General features: G+C 47.1%; 2 protein-coding genes across 4 annotated transcripts; one reads left to right on the top strand and one right to left on the bottom strand.

The window, feature by feature from the left end:
• Positions 1-766: 766 nt before the first annotated feature.
• Positions 767-18,812, bottom strand: Mgat1 (alpha-1,3-mannosyl-glycoprotein 2-beta-N-acetylglucosaminyltransferase). 3 transcript variants are annotated; one of them, XM_028888779.2, is made up of 2 exons: positions 17,574-18,812; positions 767-3,320 (listed from the first exon to the last, which is right to left on the bottom strand). In XM_028888779.2, the coding sequence occupies exon 2, from the start codon at positions 3,195-3,197 to the stop codon at positions 1,854-1,856; it is 1,344 nt and encodes a 447-aa protein (XP_028744612.1). In that variant the 5' UTR covers positions 3,198-3,320; positions 17,574-18,812; the 3' UTR covers positions 767-1,853. The 3 variants fall into 3 exon arrangements, with proteins under 3 accessions (XP_028744612.1, XP_037056872.1, XP_028744613.1); XM_037200977.1 differs by lacking the exon at positions 17,574-18,812 and adding an exon at positions 15,177-15,278; XM_028888780.2 differs by lacking the exon at positions 17,574-18,812 and adding an exon at positions 12,238-12,360.
• On the top strand, positions 17,906-20,514 carry LOC119086944 (basic proline-rich protein). The gene is made up of 2 exons (XM_037200978.1): positions 17,906-17,982; positions 18,833-20,514. Exons 1-2 carry the CDS (start codon positions 17,955-17,957, stop codon positions 19,246-19,248), a joined length of 444 nt encoding a protein of 147 aa, XP_037056873.1. The 5' UTR covers positions 17,906-17,954; the 3' UTR covers positions 19,249-20,514.
• The last annotated feature ends 1,847 nt before the right edge of the window (positions 20,515-22,361 follow it).

Raw genomic sequence — 22,361 nt, 5'->3', positions numbered from 1 at the left:
GGGGAGGCGGACTGGTGGATCCCTGGGCTCACTAGCCAGCTAGCCTCCATAATGGGGAAGTTCTCTGCCATTGGGAGACTCTGTCTCAAAAGTAACATGGACAGTATTCTGAGGAATGACATGAGGTTGACCTTTGGACTCCATAAAAAGGCACACATGTGTATCTGCACACAGAGCATGCATACAAACACACACACACACATATGTATAAATACACATACAAATTAGTTACTGGGGAATAAAACTTCTCAGAGGGTGCTGCTTGGGATATGGGTGAAATTTCAGTAAATGCTGAGGGTGGGACAGATGTGCTTGTGGGTATAAATGTCTTATCACTGAGGTCACAATCAGGAGTCTTAAATGCCAGTGCATAGCCTGCCCTATGTCCACTGCAAACCCTGGATCCATGGGCAGCTTGCTGAGGTGCCCAGTAGATGCTGAGTGAGCAAAGCGGCACAAGACAGCTCCTACAAGGGTTTAGACACCAAGGTATTTTGCAGACCACTCCAGAACCACTTGTTAACCAAGGAGCCCACGGCCAACTTGAAGATGAGCAGCAGGCATGCAGCCTGGGGCCTCCCCACAGGCTAGCCTTGCTCCCCTACCTGGCTCCATCCTTGACTCTCCCTTGCCTTACCCCTGGTCCCACCCACTCTATTTTTCTCATTTTCTTTCCCTCAAGTCTAGCTCTTTCCTGTAGATTTTACTCTCTCCCTTTGTCCCCCAACCCCACTTTTTACCTCCTTTCCTAAGACACAGACACATATTTTTCAGACAATTCAGCCTTTACTTTATTTTTGAAAATAATTCTGTAGATTCCATTTTTCTTCCATGAAACTAAGATCAGGCAACAAACAAAAACACACAAATTTCTCTCCAACCTGCTACCTGCATCTTGGCCAGGAAAGATGTGGGAATGCTTAGGAAGGCAGGACAGGAGCTAGTTTGGGGTCAGAGATGTCCTGGTCTCAGCTACTGGTGTACTTAGCTCTGAGACGGCCACCAAGAGCCACCCCTCGGGGAGAAGCCTCTATCCCAGACCTCAGGAGAAAAGAGGCACAGAAGTCAGTCCACTGTCTTCCACCTGGCTGGCACTTTATCCTCCCAGACAACATGGAGGAACTGATTTTCAGAAAAGAGGGGGCCATGGGCAAGAAGAGGGGTGCCCAAGTACAGGCTTTCCTCCGGACACCTTTCTTGACAGCTGGCTCTAACCCAGGAGAAGGCCTGCTCTCCTTTTCCACTCCCATCTCCCAAACATAAACTGCTATGCAGCAGGAAAGAGCACTGAGAGTCAGCAATAAGAGAAGCCAGGAGGCAGGGACCCCTGGCACCCCAACAACTCCAATCTGACCCTGACAGTGAAACCCCTTTGGTTAGTCTCATTTGGCCACAAACCCATTCCTTCTTCCATAGCCCAGCCCCACACTGGGGGAAGGTGGAGAAAGGGTAGGTACATAAGGTGGGCTCACACTGACAGGAGCCAGCTCAGGGCTGACAGGCCTGGTCGAGAGAGCTGGAGTTGCCAAGCTCTCTGTAGATGCCCTTCGGGAGAACTCAGGACATCCTGGCCCCAACAAGCCCAAGTCTCCCCATACCACACAGTGGTTTCTTGTTCAATACCCCCAAATACACCACACAATAGTTCTCCTGATATGACTCCCTTGACAACGGGAGTATAACCCTCATCTTATGATCTGTGCACTAGAATGCCACTGGGGGGTGGGAGCGGAAAAAAGGAATATCTATAGACCCAAGAGGGAACCACTGACAGGATGGTATAGCCCAGGGACTGCACGCCTGTCTCAACTCATGATATGGCAAGGAGACCCAGCAGGGAAAGGCAGATGCTGCTAATTCCAGCTAGGATCATAGCCATCCCAGGTCTGTGGAGGTGCCAGGTGGACACGCCGGCCCCGGAACTGGAAAGTGACAATGCCCCGGTAGCCAGCCCTGGGGACACCAGACTTGAGGTCATCCATGACACCCAGGGCCTTAGCGAAGGCCTTGAAGCTGTCTCTAGTAGTGTACTGTACCCGCACCTCCCCCAGTTCCTTCCGGTCATTGGTCCTTACTTTCTCCACCTGTAGCTGGGGGGCACCATAGACTCGGGCAAGGAAATCCCGGTCATAGGCCTCCCGCTGCAGGTATGACAAGTCCAACTGGGTAAAGGACACAAATTGCTGGTTCAGCTTGATGAACTTAAGATGCTGGTCAAAGAACTGCCCATGGCTCACACCCTTGCGGCCGAAGGTCATCGTTCTTGAAATTTCTGGACGAATACAGGCCCGCCCCTTCCGCTGCTCAGGTCTGCGCATCCAGTCGTCCCAGAATGCCTTGGGCCACTTGGGCTCCAGCTCTGCCCACAGCTCAGCCAACAGTAGCCAGCCAAGGCCAGGAAAAAAGTCTGTTCGATAGAGCAGCTCTGGTTTGCTTGAGTCCACCATCTGCTCCTTGCCGTTGTCATTCCAAGCAGACACACACCAAAGGGAGGGGTCTGTTCTCAGCAGTGGGTAGGTGGCCTGGAAGTACTCAAAGAAGTCTGGTGCCACCTCCAGATCATCCTCCACTACCACAACTGCTGGGAACTTGAACTTGTTGAAGATCTGGCCCAGTGCCCAGCGGTAGTGCCTGGCGATCTTGTAGTAACCCTGGAACTTGCGGTGGTCTGGCTGTACAGCGATGTTACTCAGGTCTGGCTGCCGGATGTGTGTGATTGCACTGCCGTAGGAAGCAATGACCTGTGCTGTCTCCTCGTGCCCACAGTCCTGGCTGACAATGATGGGGAAATGCTCAGCTGAGGGTCGATAGTGCAACAACTTATCCAAGCAGCGCCGGACAGTGCTGCGGTCACAGGCAATGACCAGGATAGGGATCACGGCTGGTGAGGGGGTCACAGGCATGTGGGGCCAGGCTGGAGGGGCCACAGTGGGCACTTTCCACCTCTGGCTCAATAAAGCATAATGCTCCCCGATCTGCTTCAACAGTCCCCGCTGCCGCTCCAACTCCACCTCGGCGTCCTCGGCCAGGCGGATCACCTCTCGGGTGAGGCTGGCAGGGTCATCATCAAGAGCACTGTCTGAGGGGGGCCTGCCAGGTGCTGGGCGTGTCCAGAAGAAGAGGAGCAGCAGGGCATTCCAGCCCACAAAGATGATAGCACCCCAAAGCACAAGCCCTGCAGACTGCTTCTTCAGCATCCTGGCCCCCACAGGGGAGGGCGGGCAAGGGGAGGGCTCAAGGCTGCCTTCGGCTTGCCTGGCTCACTTCCCCAAGTCTAAGGGTTTATTCTTCTGGGCTGAGACGAGGAAGACGCCAAGTACCTGGAGAGAGGAGAGAGAAAACCAACTGTTAGCTCAAGTACGTGTAATTCTACGTGATACAGGGGAGAGGCTGGGCACAGGGGAGAGGCTGGGCACAGGGGAGAGGCTGGGCACAGGGGAGAGGCTGGGCACAGGGGAGAGGCTGGGCACGGGTGAGAAAGTGAGGAAAGAGGGAAGCAAGGAGGATGACTGCAGGAGCAGGACCACATGCTCTACCACTTCAAAAGGAGCTCATGAGTCCTCCAAAAAACAGTGTCAGTTTGACAAGGAGGCAGAGGATGATGCTAGTGGAATAGAACGGCAAAGGAAAAAGGAAAAAGGAAAACTCCAAGTCCTGGTCCCCTACCAGACAGATCTCATTGCCTGTCTTTGAGCCAATGTCTAGTTCAGAAGGAAGGAGAGGTAAGACCATTTAACTCCCACTCCTCAAGTCAAGCTGCCCTAAAATTACTGATTTTAAAAAATCAAATATCATACCTGACTTATTAAGGAAACACATGAGAGAAACTGTTTATCTTTCTGGGTCTGGTTATTCTGTTTAATACAATGATGTCAGAAGTAAAGTCAGGCTGCCTACGACACTCATGTTTATGGAGGCACCACCCCACAACATCCAAGTTAGGGACTCGGCCTTAGTGTCTGTGACAGGTTAACAGATACACAAAATGTGGTATAGATATACAATGGAGCATTACTCAGCCAGAAAGAACACAATCCTGTCAACAGTACGCAAAGTAATCCTGCTGATCAAAAGCCAAACATGGAAAAACAAGTAACACTTCTTCTTTCATTGTGGTAACAAATAACAACAACCTCAAAATAGAAGAGGGACTTGTTCAATGAGATATCAAAATAATAACTAGTAAAGGTCTATAATTAGACTGTGTTATAAATAAGCAGACTATCCAATGGAATAGAACAAAATTATAACTATTATACAGAAATTTGAAAAAATATTGATGTTAAAATTACATCTATATATGGATAATTTCCAAGTGCTCCAGAAATTCAAACAAATTAAAAACAAATCAAACGAACAAAAAAACTAAGTATAGGAGAAAACATGGGTGCTGAGAAGGCTTTCTAAGTTTGACTCAAAATCTTGGTGTAACAAAGAAAACTGATGTTCTTCCTTAGTTGAAAGACTTTTACATGAATATAAACAGCACAAGGAAAAAGAACAAACTGAACACTTTTGCAGCATCAATCACAGATACCACACTAGGGGAAGAATTTCAAATAACAGGACAAAGAGGTAAAAAATTCTATAGAAAATGAGCCAATAAGGGTAGCTCATAAGAAATACATACACACATTAAGAAATCCTTACACATAGCAGAAAGTGTTTAATTTCAAGTATAAGCAAAATGCAAATTAAACATTACTCATGAGACTGGCACAAAACCAAAATTACAACTCCCAAGTCTCTTAGTGACAGCTGAGGAACCTAAGTTCTCCATTTGGGGCTGGAAGACATCAGTAAACTCTGGAGTGAGTGGATGTTTGCTGTCTTGATTATCATGTTGATTATAGTGATAGTTTTATGGAGATAAACAGATAGATAGGTAAGTAGATAGAGATAGATAGATAGATATAGCGATATCAAAACAAACTATTTTTTTTTTTTTTTTTTTGGTTTTTTGAGACAGGGTTTCTCTTGTGTAGCTTTGCGCCTTTTCTAGAACTCACTTGTAGCCAGCTGGCTTGAACTCACAGAGATCCGCCTGGCTCTGCCTCCCAAGTGCTGGATTAAAGGCGTGCGCCACCACCGCCCGGCAAACTATCTTTTAAAGGCATGTAGTTTATTGTGTGTCAATTATACTTCAATAAAACTCTTCTTACAAAAAAAAAAAAAAAAAAAAAACCACTATGGGGCTGGAGATTGCTCAGTGGTTAAGAGCATTTGTTGTTTTTGTAGAGGACCAGGGTTCAGACCCCAGCACTGAAAGGTAGCTCACAACCATCTACAACTCCAGTTCCAGGGGATTTGATACCTCCTTGTAACCTTTGAAGGCACCATGAATGCATACGTACAAGTAGGCAAAATACTCATACACATAAAATACAAAAATAAATAAAAAAATTTTAAGACACTAATTATACAAAGTAAAATTGATATTGACAATAGGTTGAAGTATATATAATTAGTGGTATCTACTGAGGAATGTAAGAGAACATTCCAATTCTTAGGGAATACATACTGAAATATTTAGAGGCAAAGGTCCATGACAGATGCCCTCAAGTAGTTCAGAACAGAAAATACCATAACTGCATAGGCTGAATGGGGCATAACATTAAAAACAGATGAACTTGTAAGGTGTGAGGAGACAAGAACTAGAAGCTTCTTCGGCTGAGGAAGCTCATTTGGCTAGAGGGTTTTTCAGGCTGAGGAGTCCTAGAGGAAGGGGACAGGACACAAGAAAAAAACCATAGTATCACTGACCCTCCTCTGCACTACATCCCTGTTCTCTCTCCTAGCTAAAAATCTTGGGTCTCAGATCTACTCTCTAAAGCCCTGTGATCTGGGTCCTGTCCTCCCAACTCCCTGTCTGCCCCCACCATTCAGTCATCTTCCTTCTAGAAACCAACCACCCCCACAGTTCCAGAATGCCAGTATTCATAGAAACCTTAGGTCATTTCCACTCAGGTGTGATATTATATCCCTACTTCATTACAATCCTTCTTGGGAGAGGTGAGAAATGTACCAATTATCGGGTTCTCCTTCACTCCCCTTCAAAATGTGGTCAGTGTTGAAACTTTCCCTGTATTCCAAAGGCCAGGATTTCATGGTACCGCCATCTTCCTGCTAACTTTCTAACTAAGTGACTAAGCAGAAAAAGGTCTTTGATACAAAAGGTGGGAAAAAGACAAAGAAATTAAACTTCATTAAGTGCTGTCTTCTGGAACAGGGGAGTAGACTGTCCCTGAATTGTCAATGAGACACTTCAGACCTACCTGTAAGTTTTCAGGCTGGTGGTAAAACCTCAAGAAATCACCTTCAAGTGACTTTACACCTTCAAATGACTTTTCATTTTCTCTAGATGTTGAACTAGGTGTAATGCACCTACTAGCATACAGACCAAAGCAAGTCTGGATTGTCTGTCAGCAGGATTGTTAGCAAGTCTACAAATATTCAGAGTGGCTGGATGGCTTCTCGGGAAGAGCTCTCTCTGGCTCTTGGTTCCTTCCTGCCCTACCCCAGCCCTTCCCTAGGAACTCTTCAACAGCACTAGCTTGTTTTGCCAGGAAGAACACAATCAATCCCCGCTGAAGCCCTATCTGCCTCTCCACTGAGACTCATCAAGATTCCCGATGTCATTTTCCCACAAATTCTCCAGGGCAGGATATTCAGCTATATCTGGATGTTAGTAGTGTGTGAATACACACTGACCGCGAGTAATGCACTCTACAGCAGTTGCCATGTCGGAGGTATGATCCAATTCAGGCGTTGGCTGGGTGGACAAGCTCCTCCCGGGAGCACTACTCTGTCATTTCAGGCGTCTTAAGAAGGACACAGCAGATATATATAAAGCCAGACAACCAAGAAGCAATGCTTCTGTGTTTTTCCACATCTCTAAGACTCAGTTTTCTCACCTCTAAGATGGAAACCATCATGGGATACCTCAGCAAGTTGCTTTAAGAACTGGATGAGATAACCCACAGCGCATTGAGAACAGTACCAGCTATACAACAAAATCCACACCAGTGAAACCAGCAAAGGACAACACAAGGAAGGAATCAACTCCACACACTGGCAAGCTACAAACTTCAACATACACCAAGTGCATGAAACCTCCAAAGTGTCTTCAGTGTGGACACCACACACATGTGCAACTTCTTCATTGCCATTTCCAATCCAAAACACACTGAAAAACACTTTTCTAAACTCATTTGATAAGAAAACAGCACCCCGCTTGGTAGCCTCTGATCTAATCTAATGTGGGGCTATTTATACTCTCCATCCCACTTGGGTGTCCACTCACATTCTGCTACAGAAATAAACATAGTGGATTATCATGCACTGTTCTTATAACAGACTAAGTGCACCAAATCAATGTTCTCTTTGAGAATTTCATACACTGTATTTTGATCTCTCTCTCTCTCTCTCTCTCTCTCTCTCTCTCTCTCTCTCTCTCTCTCTCTCACACACACACACACACACACACACACACACCCCAAGGTCCAGATCCACACATAACTTCTCACTCCTATTTGTGCAAACCCCATACACTCATGGGTGTGGAGCCATCCACTGGAACAGGGGCAATCTACCAGGAGTCAATCTTTAAAGAAAACTCGTTCTTTCTCCTCTTGAAGCCAGCAGCTGTCAATAGTTCCTCAGTTAGGGGTGGAGGCTCCTGAGCCCCTTCCCACTCTGCTAGATTCTAACTTCAGAAACATATCTAGTCCTAGAAGCTTCAGAGTTATGCCAGGGTTGAAACAGTTCCCATTCACTGCCATTCTCATTTCATGCCCTCAAACCTTTTAACCTGTTTTCTTTCTCTAGTATGAATATTATTTTAATCTGGAATCCCTGACGTAGTTCCCTAGCTGACCTGATCTACCTGTGGCTTCTCTTTAAACAATCTTCTAGTAGCAAGAGAATCTTGAACATATTAATATTAAAAGCCATCAGAGGCTGTCCTGCCCACAGGGGGGAAAAAATCAGACTCCTTAGTTTGACAGAAATGTGTTGTGGAATAATATTTTAAGATGTGTTACATTTGTTTATGCTGTGAACATTTGTTTTAATGATGCAAAGATGTGTTGCATTTTTTTGTGTTGTATTTGTTTAACTGTGAAGCTGTCTGAAACACCTGATTAGCCTAATAAAGAGCTGAACAGCCAACAGTGAGGCAGGAGAAAGGATAGGCAGGGCTGGCAGGCAAGAGAAGAAACAGAAGGAGAAATGTGGGAGGAAAAAGGAGGAGCAGCAAGAAAAGGAGAGGACACCAAGGGCCAGCAACCCAGCTACACAGCAAACCACAGAGTAAGAAGTAAAGAAAGGGATGCAGAATAGAGAAAGATAAAGGCCTAGAGGCAAAAGGTATATGGGATAATTTTAAAAAACCTGGCTAGAAATAAGCCAAGCTAAGGCAGGGCATTCATAAGAAAGAATAAGCCTCCATGTGTGATTTATTTGGGAGCTGGGTGGCAGGCCCCCCAAAAGAGTAAAGAGCCCAGAGAGTAAAAAACAAACATTAACAGAAATGGCCTTCACAACAACTGATTTGCATTCTTTTGTAATCTCATTTCCACCAAGAATGACATGGATTCCATACAAAAGCCTCAGAAGACTACTTATTACTCCAGTAACTGCTTTTGTACACCGTTGTGTCTTTGCTCCTGAAATGTTACGCAATACTCCACTAAAAATATTCACATTCTTTAGGTCTGTATCATCCCAGACAGATACATCCAAGCCTCCCCATGACTGCTCTTCCTCTGCACTCTCTCCCTGTTGTAACAGAATCTAAGACCACACCTTCCTCAGCTCCTACCTCACTCCTTAGGAGAAGAGGCTCTATGTCCTAGACATCTGCTCCAGTGTTTGCACATGTGTCAAGTTTGAAAGGCTGCATCAAGTACCATTTGTGGTATTAACTAAAGCAGGGACAATGAAGATCAAAACAGTAGCAAAAGTGAAGAACTTCACTTTCCACAGAGGACTACCACATCTCCCCTCCTGGAAGCTCTTCATTCAAAGCGCTGGCTATTCTGTCCTCCATAGGGGACAAGTCCACGTACCCTCTCTTTGATTCTGAGGAGATCTATGACTCCAGAAGTAGTGTGTGCCTCCTGTAAGTGGTTCCTTAAAGACAAGATAGCTGGGTATAATGGAACACACTTGTTCTCTCAGCACTCAGGAGGCATAGGCAGGAGAAATGCTGCAAGTTCAAGACTAACCTGGGCCACATAGCAAGACAGAACATTCAAGGTATTCTGGCTGACAAACTCAGCTAATGTTCCAGCTGACTGCTAGAACCCACTACTAAGTATGAAAGGGAACCAGCCACATCTGACTGCAACAAGAAAGCCCACTAAGTTTGGGGTGATTCATTACAGCTGTCAGTACTTAAAATAATGAGAAGAAAATGGAACAGAATATCTGATAAGCAGGGCAAGTGCTCCTCCCTACCTGCTACACTCAGGTCCCCAGTTCAGATTTTGAAGACTGTTCTACTCACAACCATTTCTTATCAGTATTTTGGTAAACAATTAATTACTTCAAAACTTAGTGGATTAAAACTGTAACAATCATTTATTCCCTCACCCAGTATCACTAGTTGAAGAATTTAGAAAATGGGGCAGAGGAAGTTCCTGTCTCTGCTGGGACCTCAGGCCGGAAGACTCAAATGCTGAGGGCTAGACTCCTGTAGACGGTTGTTTTAACACATCTGTAGTCTGCTGTTGATGTTAACTGGGGCAGTAGCTGCAGAGCTGGCCACACTATCATGTGTTCTCTCCATGTGGCCCAGGCTTCCTATGAACACAGTGGCTGGGCTCCAAAGACAAGGAAGAGCTCCAAGAAAGAGAAGGAGCCAGTTGAAGCCTTTTCTTCATGCAGCCTTGCATCACTTTTGCTTTACTCACTGCCCAAGGAAACTTGGTCCCCACCATATTTAAGAGATGAATGAGGCTGGAGAACCGGCTCAGCACGGAAAAGCACCGGCTGCTCTTCTACAGGACCCAGGTTCTACTCCCTGCACCCAGATGGCAGTTCACAACTCTCCGTAACGCCAATTCCAGGGGCTCTGATGCCCTTTTCAGGCCTTTGAGAGCACCAGGCATGCAAGTGTTTTATGCAAATGCATAAACATACATATGGGCAATACATACATACAATTTTTCTTTTTAAAAAAAAGGGATGAAAATGGAAAATCTCACCAACAAGTGGGAAGAGGACAAAGTGAAACGGCAACATGTGGAATGGGATATTTATGAACAAGGCCATTCAAGAAAATACAGTTTGTCTTATTTCCCTTTTCAAATTAGAATATCTGGTCAACCCTGACCTGAGTTCTTAAGATCATTGTTTATGAGATGTGCCTGTGATATACATACTCAAAACTGACTTTCATTTTCCCAGTGTTTTTAGGACTCCTTTGGGGAAATTAGTAGGTGAATCCACACCACTGAGTACAACAACATTTGCACCATGGTGGGGTGAGAATTGAGTCTCAGCATATTGAGGGTTCAGTTGCACACCAGGTGGCCCTGGGCAAGTCTTGCCAATCCCTATGGGACCTACTCACATGTTTCATCTGAAGAGATGCCTAAGAGCAATTCCTTTTTTTTTTAACACTTTTTTTTTTAAAAAAGAGGGCATACGCTGTGCAAGCTTGCCTAAACTGATGATCCTCCTGCCTCAGCCAGCCGAGTTCTGATATTACAAGCTTGCACTATCGCATCTAGCTTCTAGCATTCTTGATTCCATCCATGCTTGCCCTTCTCTCTGCCCAAGGTGTTCATTAAACAACAAGTAAACAGCAAACAGTCAATTTCCCACCAGGAGCAGGAAAGCCAATGTTATGTCGAGCCTTTAAATTAAGTACGGAGATGGACGAAATGTTACTGAACGGTCCCTCCTATCTCTGCCTTGCCCAGTACCATACAAAGCACAGCTTAAAAAAAAAAAAAATCCAAAGCACACAGAACACATCACAGACAATGGTTGTCTAAGTGAATTACATTACACAAAGTGTAACAACCAGAAAGTATCAGGTCCATAATTTCCGAGGTAAGGAAAAACTGAAAAGGAGTCAGAGTAGATGTGCTAAATAATTCAAGGGTGTAGAGAGTAAGACCTAGGAGGGAAGGGATACAGGTTATTCACTCTGGGGGAAAAGGTGAGAGAGAAATACAATGCTGGTACAGCAAAAAGCATGAAAGCCCCGCAGCCCAGCAACAGCAAGCCCCATATCCCCTGAACCAGAAACTTGATGAACCATTGTGTCAGTTCCTCATCTGGAAACAGACAAGTTGACTTTGGTCATCTCCAAGGTCCCTGATGTCTGGATAAGAATGATAATTCCCTAATGTCCTAAGTAGAAAATAAGTTTAACCTGTTGCACATGCCTCAGACTTTGAACACACTGTGGTGGAGCCATCAGAGAAACAAGCAGGGATGGTAATGCCACCATTATTAGTGATCTCCATACTAAATGATCAAGTAGTAGTGACTGAAATGGGAAGACCCCAGAATAACGGATGCTCTAGTCTAGACAGTATTAAAATAGACAATAAAGTGGGCCAACGAAGTTCTCTAGCACGAAAGCCATTACAGTAGCAAAGGTTAACAAAATGAAGCTTCAGCCTAAGGCCACTCTTCCATGGAGGCACCGAGTGGGTGGGCCACAGTCCCTCTGCACCACATTTTGTAAAATGGGGGGCTATGCACCTCTTGGGGGCCCCCTGTTCCACATACATTAGCAAAGAGACTAAGGAAAAAAGTTTTCTTGCCAATTTACATATTTCAGTGTTGAGTCAAATTTTCCTTATGGCTGAGCAAAAACAAGCTCTTGTAACTTATGAAGCCTGGACTCGGGTGAGGCTTGGAGAAAGTCTACTTCCCATCCCTGTCCCCCGCTCCCTCAGGGCGACCCCACCTCTCCCTCGCCCGCATCCGCAGTGCCCTCCAGCCGAGTTTCACAACAACCCCCTCCCGGAGAAGCCGCCCTCCCTCCAGCAGCTGAAGGCCCGCCGGGAATCCTGCTGCTTGCTGAGCGCTAAGTTCCCACTTCCCCGCGCGGGGGAGACTTCGCGCGGCGCAGCCTCGGGTGGGCCCGCCACTCTCGCCGCCTCAACAGCCCGGGCTTTCCAGCACACTCGGGACTCAGACCCGACTCCCCTGGCCGCACGGCCTCCCTGCTCTTCTGGGACAAGCCCCAGGGCTGTGGACGCCGGCCCAGCTCACCAGATCCTCCCAACTCTGCTAGTCTGGAAGCAGGCTCGCCCAGGACCGGCGAGACCCAGCGCTGGCGCGGCCGCGTCCCGTCTCGCCGGCCTTCCTGCGGCGCCCGCCGGGCCCTGCCAGCGGGCAACGTGGCCCTTCCCCGGGAGGGCGGGGCGGCGCTCCCCCACCCGCCTCTGTTGGTCCCCGCCCTGCCACGGGCGAGTCCGCGCTGGCCCCTCCTTCCGGGGCCTGCCTCGTCTGCTGACTTCCCGATCACCCGTCAAGACCTAAACAACGCGTTTTCCGGATCTCCCAACTTCGAAAGGCAGTGGCGGAAGAGATGTTGGTTTGGGGCCCTTTCCCTCTCCGGTCACAACTCCGTGTAGATGGCGATCCCACTCACACCCTCAGCCTAGTCCAGTGTAGACTTTCCCAAGAGTGTCCCCTTATCCAGCCCAGCCCACGAGTCTAGCGCCTCACCGACTCTGAGGGTGCGGGACTTGGTGGAGTGTTCCCAAGGAAAGCGTTCACCAAACCCAACACGAAGAACCTGGGAACTCTTCCCTATACCTAAACCAGGGAAACTGTAGAATAAATGCTGGAGAAAGGCGAGGGGTGAGTGCAGTGCGTGCAATCAACAAGCCCCAGGTGCCAAAAAGGGAAGCAAGGGAGGAAACACCTGCTGCCCAGGGCGAGCAAGAGCCAGCCGTTTCGATTCTTTCTTGTTTTTTCCTTTGTGGGTGGGGAAACCAGAGGTAGGCCTGTACACAGTGTAAAACCGAAGCCCTAAGGCGGGAAGGAATCAATCACAGGCTTTTGTAGTGACCCTAAAAGTGAATGGGGGAGTGCCTGGATCTGTACTCCTTTGTATCTGAAGTAAAAGAAACCTGGAGGGAGTTTGAGGGGGGTGGGGACAAGGACTCATCTGGGCCCAGGTGAACAAGCAGGACAAGCTCAGCAGGAATGCTTCAATCAGAGCCTCAAGCAGTCTGAGGGGGAGGAAAAATGCAAACCAGGAGCTTCAGGGCCTGACTTAGGTGTCAGCAGTGGCCCTGGAGCACACTTTCTGAGGTCTGCATAACAGGGTGCTACTCAGAGCAAGCCAGATTTCACTGGCTGGCCCATTTTGGAATTCAGAAGTATCTGGAATCCTTACAGTCCACTCATCTCAGTACCACAGCCTCACTCTCTCCCACATCCTGCTGTACCTGACCCTTTGCAGAAACCTGGGCTCCCAGTGCCCATCTCTTACACCTAAGACTGGGGAGCAGGAAACCACAGGCTGCTCAGGGGGTGACTTTTCAGAGAACACTGCCATTTGATTACTCGATACACTCAAATCTCAGACCCTCCTACCTGCAGGCTTCATTAAGTTTTGCAGAGGACGCCTAGGTATGTGTTTACCGAGTGATTGTGTTCACTAGCTTGTTCCAACATGACACCAGGATTTACGTACGAAGTAGATGAGTGTCATAAGGCTCCTGTAGGCAGGTGAGGAGTTAAAATGGTAAGGAATCACTAGACACAGAGTCACCCTTCCCTCCAGGCCTGTTCCCTTGACCTCTCTGTACTCTCCCAGCAGCTCTGCAGAGTTCAGTAGCTCCCTAATCTACAGAGAAGTCTGAGGCTTTGGGTAAGTGTAAATTTTCTGTTAATCATAAGTCATAGTCAGATTTTAGATTTAGGCATTCCGGCTTTCAAACCTAGCACCCACCTGTCCCTGAGAACTGCTGAGATGGCTCTGCCCATGTGACAGGGACACAGTGGGGCAGCAGAGGAATCTTGATAGCAGCAGTTGGAATCCTGCCCTGGAGTAGAGGAAAGGGCTGACACATCAGTGAAGCTGTGTGTGGGTGTGGTATGTGTATGCCCACCATTTCCAGTTTAACTGACTGGAGAGACTGTGACAGGAACTCAAGCCCATGCATGTGCCAAGAGAATGCCACTGGTTTTCTACACCTTGGTCCTTTTTTTACTTCCCATAAAAAGGAATTAAGGGACTTACAGCCCTTACACTTAGTGCCAAAGTGTGAAGAAAAACGACCAAGTGTAACCTCCCTAGAAGTGTAAAAAGTTGGGAAACTGGTCCATAGATCCAAAATATAAGGAGCTCCAATCACCATCCTGGATAATATTAGGTACTGCAGATGCGGAGGACTGAGCAGCCCAGGCAGCAGCAGGTATCAGTACTGGGGCCCTGGGTTCTAGAGGACAGGAACAATAGACAGCATTTGGTCTGAGCAGCAGCAGGTATCAGTACTGGGGCCCTGGGCTCTAGAGGTTACATCAGGGACGAGCTGAAGAAACGGGAGCTGGGTGTCTAGATTCTGGGGATGAGCCTGGGATCAGATTATGTGCAAATGGAAAACCAGGAAGATCTAGTCGCAGGATAACAGAGAATTAAAAGGTAATATGCTTGCCTGCCTACTCTACTACCACCAAAAAGGAACTAATGAGCAAAGTAAAAACTATCCCAGGAAATGGCTCCTCAGAAACTTCAGCCTAGATACCCCTAAGTGTTTGCAGTTTGGAAAGGATTCATGCTCTGAATTTGTGACAGATCTTTTCTTAAAACCATAAGAGGAAGCAAAACCAAAGTGTTAAGCTCATGTTTTCGTTTCCTTTATCATTCCTCCTAACATGTCTGTCCCAAACCACATGACGATACAGAAACTCAGCTCAGTAACAACAGACCACTGAGCAATGCCTGTGGAATCTTTTCATTAGCCACCTCTGATTCCTTTTAGAATAAAGGAAGGTCTCAATAAATTCAGTTGAAAATCCCCACACAATGTGTGACTAAATTCATCACTAGCCTGGCTAACAGCCTGGCACACTTGACTGTGGTACCCTAGCAATCTGTTGGCCCTGTGAGAAAGCTGAGAGAAATGTCTGGCAGAGAGTCCGCAGTGCTCCGGCAGGTGAAAACTCGAGCTCACACTAAAGAGGAAAAGACTTACCGGGGGGCTGTCAGGGCACTGGGTTTCTCTCCCGGGAGAACCTCGTCTGAGGCTGTAAGGCCACTCAGCACTCAACTGCACAAGTGCTGTCAGCGTATGCCACACCCTTTAGGTGAGCTCTTCCTGCTCAGGGCTTCTGTAGCTCCTCCTCCAACTAGGAAAACTGCCTGGCCGGCCAACCGTGGTGGCCCATGCCTTTAATCCCAGCACTCAGGAGGCAGAGCCAGGTGGATCCCTGAGTTCAAGGCCAGCCTGGGCTACAGAGTGAGTTCCAGGAAAGCCAAAGCTACACAGAGAAACCCTGTCTCCAAAAAAAAAAAAAAAACAAAAAACAAAAAACAAAACCCTAGGAAAACAATAACAATATAACAATCCCCACACTCTTCCTTAGAGTGAGGTAAGCCAGATAACAGCCTGGACACTTTGAATGACATTAACTAACACTAGTCAGTGCAACTCAACTCCTCAGTACTTTGGGTGCTATAGGCACTCACAGGCCAGCAGGGACTTTGCATAGGATAAGGAAAGTTCTAGAACACATTATGCCCTACAGGTGGTTCAGAAGGCATCTTGGGATCACATAGCCATAAAGAGATCACTGTGATCCCCATGCATAAGCAAAGATTGGTAACCATGCATTTGCTCAGTGGATTTGGGGAAGGTGACACATTGACACTGAGACTCATAGATAGCAGCCTGTCCTCTAAGGGGCCATGACAAGCTTCAGACAAGAGAACAACTCAGAGCCAGAAAGACCTACTCAGGCTGAGCTGCCCAGTCTTCAGGCCACTGAGGAAAGACAGGGACTCCTATGACAAGGAAGAACAGTCATTGTTTTCAGTGAATGTGAGGTTCCTCTGTAACTGACCTCCAGGCTTCATGACCTCAGCCCTTGCCACCACATGCTGCTGCCTCAAGTACATACACTGTGTGTCCCTTGCTTTTTGCTGCCTATCATCACTAGGAAAAGCAGGCACACTGGTGTAGGTAAACTTTCAAAAAAGGAGCAGGCAGGTACAAAGACAACTTGTTTGGGTTATGAACAACCTGAAGAAAAACAAAAGCCCAGGAGATGTCAGATGGAAACACTGGGCACCTGAAAGAGCAGACAAGACTATGACAGAGGAGAAAAGAAAGGTCCAGCACTGACTCCAAGAAATCGGGTTCGGTCTTCTCACTGGCTCTTGAGTCTTCAAACTTCCCTCTACCCCCAAGAGAAAGGCACAGCAAAGCTAAGTGGAGAGCCATCCGAGCCAATGCAGTAGCTGACAGGATCCCTTGATTTAAGATTTCCTAAAACTGTCTACCTTTTACATAACGTGACGGAACAAACCCCAGGCAGGCCTTTAATTAACATGTCTGCTATAGTGGCTGGGCAGTGGTGGTGCAGGCCAGCACTTGGTAGACAGAGGCAGATGGATCTCTGAAAGTTTGAGGCCAAACTACAAAGAGAGTTCCGGGATAGCCAGGGCTGTTACATGGAGAAACCCCACTCAAAAAACAAACAAACAAACAAACAAAAACAAGACGTCTGTTAAGGCTCTGGCAAGCATGTTCATTCAGTAAAAGAAAAGAACTTTCATCCAGAGCTTTTTCTATGTGTTATAATAAACAAGAAAATAAAGCTGATGTGCTTGCTGTTTTATATGTACAAGGCCCAGGGTACTTTTCAAAATGCAAAATTATTCCATTTGTTCCTAGTAGCAACCTGAGTGAAGTCTCTTCTAGTGTGACGAGAACAGGACAGAAGGTGGTTAACATTTCTCAGGTTGCACATTGACCAGGAAAGTCTGAACTAGACCACAAATTTTACTGCTCCCCAAATTCACGCTCTATTTCTGTTCTTTCCATGAAGTTTCATGACCTAAACTTCCTTACTGGGGAAGAAGGAAGAGAGACAATTTAGGAAGCTATCTAACCATTTCCTATCCTCCAGCCCCCCTCCCCCCTCCCTTGGAGTCTTATTCTGTTAAGAGATTCCCAAAACTGAGCAGCCTGCCTCTGCCAGAGAAATCCATTTCGGTCTTAGTTCAGACTGGTCTGAAATCCTATTATCTCCCTGGTGGAAAGGCCTTTAGAGGTAATTAATCCAACAGCCCTGCAGAAGCCCCATTACCTTGCACGCTCTCCTTGACCTCACCTCACCTACCTAAGCTCACAGTTGCAAGTACTCACAATCCTTTACCAGCTAGCTATCTACTGTAGCCTCAGGAAGGAACAGGCTAAGAGCAAATCTGCCCCTTGAAAGAGTGAATGAAGTAGAGGTGACGCTTCCCAAGTGCCATCAGGACACAGGAGGTGCCCGGACTTGAGACATGGCAGCATTCCCGGACTGTTCCCATTCACATCTCCTGCACAGCAACAGCAAGGTACTGAGAAAGGAGACAGAAACCTTACCTTGCTTTTCTTCTCTCAGTTGCTCTCCTGAAGATCATCAAGGCCCCCACTTAACACTCCATTTCCAAAACTGAGAACCAGATCCACCAAAGCACAGCTTCTCTCCACTTATCCAGGTCCAAAGTCCATGGCTGGGTGGACCCTGTCAGGGAGGAGTCTGGGGGGGAAGGGGTGTGTCCAGGCCCCTCCCCCCCCACTGCTGACTTCAGTGTCCCTCCCAGGCGTCTATTACATCCCTTCATCCAGCTGGCTTCTAAAGCTCAGAGGCTTGCAGTAGGCAGACTCCAGGTATTATGCCATCTCTTGCTCAGGCAAGAGCAATCATCCACTGATCCACTTGCGTTCTGCTGGGGCTCAGAAGAAACAGGCTTTGACATCGACATGGCCCAGGAGGCTGATTTCTGTATGAACCTGTGGAACATTTAAACATTATGACACTATGCCCATATGGATTTCTGAGACCTCCATATTTACTACAGTCCTTTACTGTGTTCAACCAACAAACTCTCTTAACTACTCCACACAATTTGTATAAAGTACACACCATGCAATACTGTATCCCCATCATTCTGAGCATACATGTATGTGGACTTGTGTCATACCTATTTTCAGTACAGAAATGTAAAGAAAAGTACTGTCAGTCTTCTAAAAAAAAAAAAATACAGAAAATAAGGTCCTACTCTCTAAAACACCATCTACTAATCCTCTCCAGCTTCTCCGGGTGTTAAGTGTTTTAATCTCCTACCTCCTGTCAATTGGACTAAATCCTACCCAGACCTCGATGCTGGCACCTTCCACAGGCATCCCCTGCAACGCTCACCTCCCCCACCGTTTCCAAATCTATGCTAAGGATGTATTTCCCAATTTCTTTCAAACTCCTTGACAGGGCCACTCCCGAGAGCACTCTCCTGGAATCTTTGAGGCCTGGGTCCTGCTTGCAGTAGCCCCAATTTTTCAGTTTGGGAGCCCTCCTTGGTGCCCCTTTCCTCTGTGAGTTTTACACACTGACACACGCACAGACACACACACACACACACACACACACACACACACACACACATGCACACGCACCCCTCTTCCTGTAGGGGCGTGGCGGACACAGAACACCCCCCGCCAAGAACTTAACTCCTCCCACCCTTCCGTCCGAACCCCGCGCACTGCGTTCTCACAGCACAGTGACACCGAGACCCTCCCAGTACTCCGATCCCTCGCTTCCGCCGCGCCTCAGACTCCGTCCCTCCACTGCACACCGGCTCCTTACCTGGACCCCGCCCGTCCGATGCCGGCTGGGAGCCTCGGCCCTCCCAGCTCCAGCTCCAGGCCGGGGCCGGGTCCCCGACGCCAGCAGGCCCCACCCCCTCGACCCCCTGCGGCCCGGCCCTCCCCTCGCGTTCCTGTCCCCCTCCCGCCAGGCACCGCAGCCACTTCCGCCCGTCCTCCGGAAGTAGGAACCGGGCAACCGCTGGCTCCTCGCATCCCGTCCAATCGCCTGGCCCTTGCCCGCCCATCAGCACCGCCGCCATGGGAGCACAGGAGGTGGGTCTGCACCCGGGAGCCAGTCTACAGTGCTCGCGAGGTGGAGGACGAGGCGTTGCAGAAGCCCCCTGTGAGGACGTCGCCGGGGACTCTGGGCGGGAGCCGTACATCGGGGGGCGGGGCGGAGGCTGAGGCCTAGAGCCGGAGCGTGCGTCACGGTGAGCGGCGCGGGAGGCAGTGCGCATGCGCCGCCGGTCTTCGGCCGGTCGCCCGAGTTGACGTTCCGACTGCCCGAGGGGGAGGAACTTGGGCGGGAAGTGGAGGCGGAACCTGCGCAGGCTGCCCTACCTCTATCCCACCGCCCGAAGGTCGCCTAGCAACGGCCTGGTTGAAGTGGCTTCTGAGGCCAGGGGCCTGTTGAGGTCTTTTAGGCACTCTTTATGCCAAGAGCCAGGAATCGGCAAGGCCTGTCATAGCAGGCCTGTTACTGAGCTCAGTTTCCTGAGTAGCAACGCCAGGAAAAGTTTTTATTTCATTCCTCGCAATGTTCCACTGCATCGCTGAATGAGGTAGGACCTTCCTAAAAAGGATGGAGAGCGCCCGGTCACTGTTGATTGAACACGCGCTGTGCCGAGCTCTTTATAACTAGTAACTGAAGAGCCACAGGTCAGAACCCCAGGGGTGAGCTCCTAGAGCGACGGAAGTGTGACGGAAGTTGCAGAGATGTTAGAACCTACTCAAATCTTACAGTTGGCGGAACAGACCAAATCTGTGACACTCGGTCACATGGTCTTGCTCTAGCAAGTGCCACCTGTTTTAAAAGAACCCGTACTTGAGGCCGGAGATAGGGCTCAGCGGTTAAGAATGCGTGCTACTCTTACAGAGGTCCTGAATTCAGTTTTCAGCACCCACATGGTGCCTTAAAATCATCTGTGACTCCATTTTCAGGGGATCGCGTACCCTCTTCTGGCCTTTGGGCCGCCAGGCATACATACAGTGCACTTCTGTGCATTCAGACAAAACATTCACACACATAAAATAAAAGTCGTTTTAAATAAACTATTCTTTGAAGCACCATACTTAAAAGTTCCAAATTGCACTGTTTATTTTCCTGGATGCAAAATACCCTTTAAATCTAAGGATTCTGTTTTTTATGTTATTCCAGTTCTGCCAGCAAACAACTATGATACTTGGAAAAGTTGCCAGAACTTTCTGTACCTTAGTTTTCTCATACCTACAATAAGAATAATGAAAGTCCTTCACTTTATTCAATTAGTGTGAGCATTTAATGAATTAATGCATAAGTGCTTCAAACATCCCAGTCTGTGTACTAAAGGTTCAAAATGTGTTACCATTCTTATGATTTATTCACAAACATTTCCATGCAGTAATTTTGGTTTTTTAAATTATTTTTTTGATACAGGGTCTCTCTGTGTAGTCCTGACTGTTCTGGAACTCACTGTAAAACAGGCTGTCCTCGAACTCACAAAGATCTCCTGCCTCTGCCTCCTGAGTGCTGGGATTAAAGGTGTGTGCCACCACACCTGGCCTCCATGCAATAATTTGACTACGTTTAGACTATCTTTTATTTATTCTTGGATAGTTTCATACATGTATACAATGTATCTTGATCATACCCACCCCCAGCTCTTACTGCCTATGCTTTCTGAGCACCCCTCGACATATCCTTCTCCCACCTCCATTGTCTTTCTGTTTGTCTGTCTGTCTGTAACTCACTGGGTCCACTAATGCTGTTATGTTTGCTGATTTTTGTTGGCTTGATCGTGGGCAGGTGACTATGACCGAGGACACTCAAATCCAATTAGAAAGTGGTTGGTTACCCCCGTAGCCTTCATGTCACTGTTGAATCAGTGAGCATGATTATCAGACTATGTTTCAAAAGGAAACAGTCTAAAAAAAGGACGTTTTGACTTCTTATGCACAGTCTTCTTTTTCCTGGTTATCCTGTCTTCCTGAGACTCCCTTTTCCATTACCTCTCTGCGTGAGTAATTCATTAGTCATTGCACCATTTTCTAAAATCAGTCCCCTTCCGCAGCTCCAGGTGGTGAGCATAGAATTTTCTAGAATATTAAAGACTAAATTTTCCCCTTTCTTTTTTCATGTTCTATGTATCTTTTTAAAAATGTTAATTTAGCCATTTGCACTTCTGATGTAAGACAACAGAGAATGTGACAAACCCAGATTTCACAAGAGCTAAGGTGTAAAGCTAGAGACTGTTTAGATGCTCTGTAAAATCAGAATATTGAGCAACAACGTGGGAATTCCTTGATGGGATTAAGGCATGTTAAGTGCATTTAGAAAGTGAAGCATGTTGTCTCATTTCACCATAAAAGGTTTATTTACTCTTTCATGTCTTATCCTGACTTATTTAATCCTTGAATTGTGATTTTAATTAATTTTACTTTGGACATTTCTTTCTAGTTAAATTATGTACTTCTTAAGAGTAGACATCCTATTTTCCTTAAAACCCTCATCTATATATTTGTTCAATTTCATGAATATTTGGTAGGTTCAGGTGCTGTCATCTTTTTATGTAGGCTCAAGAGATTGGGTTTCTCCTTCACCCAACTAGGACACAGAAACCTATCTTTTACCTTGCCAGATAAGGAGCAGGTGAGACCATGAATGTGGAGACCCTTTTAAAACTGGAGCTTACAAATCTGTAGTACTTGGGAGTTCACAGACAGTAATCCTAAGTGCCAAGGAGCTGTGTATACTGAGCTTTCAGGGGAAGCACTTGCAATGCCCTTCCCACTTGCAAACTCCCTATTGTCTATGACCTGTCCTCTTTTCTTGGAGTTCTTAAAATACAACTGATATAATAGAGAAATCCAAGTTGTTCTTAAATGTATTTCTTTGCCCATATGGGTTATGGCTTTCCCCAGGCCTGTTTAAGTGTGAATTTGCATTTGTCCATTTCTGTGCTTCCTTAGACTGGCCCAAATAGGAGTTGCCCTAGTAATACACTATGAGTAATTGAAGCCTTGAGTCAAGAGACTGAGTTTTCCAATACTGGGTTTCTTCTTGTGTGGGAGAAGGGTACAAAGCGGGAAGGTAGGAGAGGGAACCAATCAAGGAGCACCATCAGAGATAGACACATGCTTTGCCTTCAGGACATTTTAGGTCACATGAAGTGGGGAAACATTCTCAGAAATTGACAAAATAAAAATGAAAAAAGTGCTAATGTAAAGAAGTGTGTAGAGAGGTATAAAATTAATTAGACTATCTCTTGGGACAAAGTTCATCACCAACAGTCTTGAAGGAAAGTACCTCAGGTTTGAGAGAAATAC

This window comes from Peromyscus leucopus, chromosome 8b, assembly GCF_004664715.2.
Source record: "Peromyscus leucopus breed LL Stock chromosome 8b, UCI_PerLeu_2.1, whole genome shotgun sequence".
Classification (NCBI taxonomy): domain Eukaryota; kingdom Metazoa; phylum Chordata; class Mammalia; order Rodentia; family Cricetidae; genus Peromyscus; species Peromyscus leucopus.
This window is presented reverse-complemented; position numbering and strand designations above follow the sequence as displayed.

Excerpts from the sequence above, each read along its gene's own strand:
- LOC119086944 (XM_037200978.1), top strand. The coding sequence starts at position 17,955 with ATGGCCCAGGAGGCTGATTTCTGTATGA. Across the intron at positions 17,983-18,832 it reads GGAGGCTGATTTCTGTATGA|ACCTGGACCCCGCCCGTCCG; the intron begins ACCTGTGGAACA and ends CACCGGCTCCTT.
- Mgat1 (XM_028888779.2), bottom strand. The coding sequence starts at position 3,197 with ATGCTGAAGAAGCAGTCTGCAGGGCTTGTGCTTTGGGGTGCTATCATC.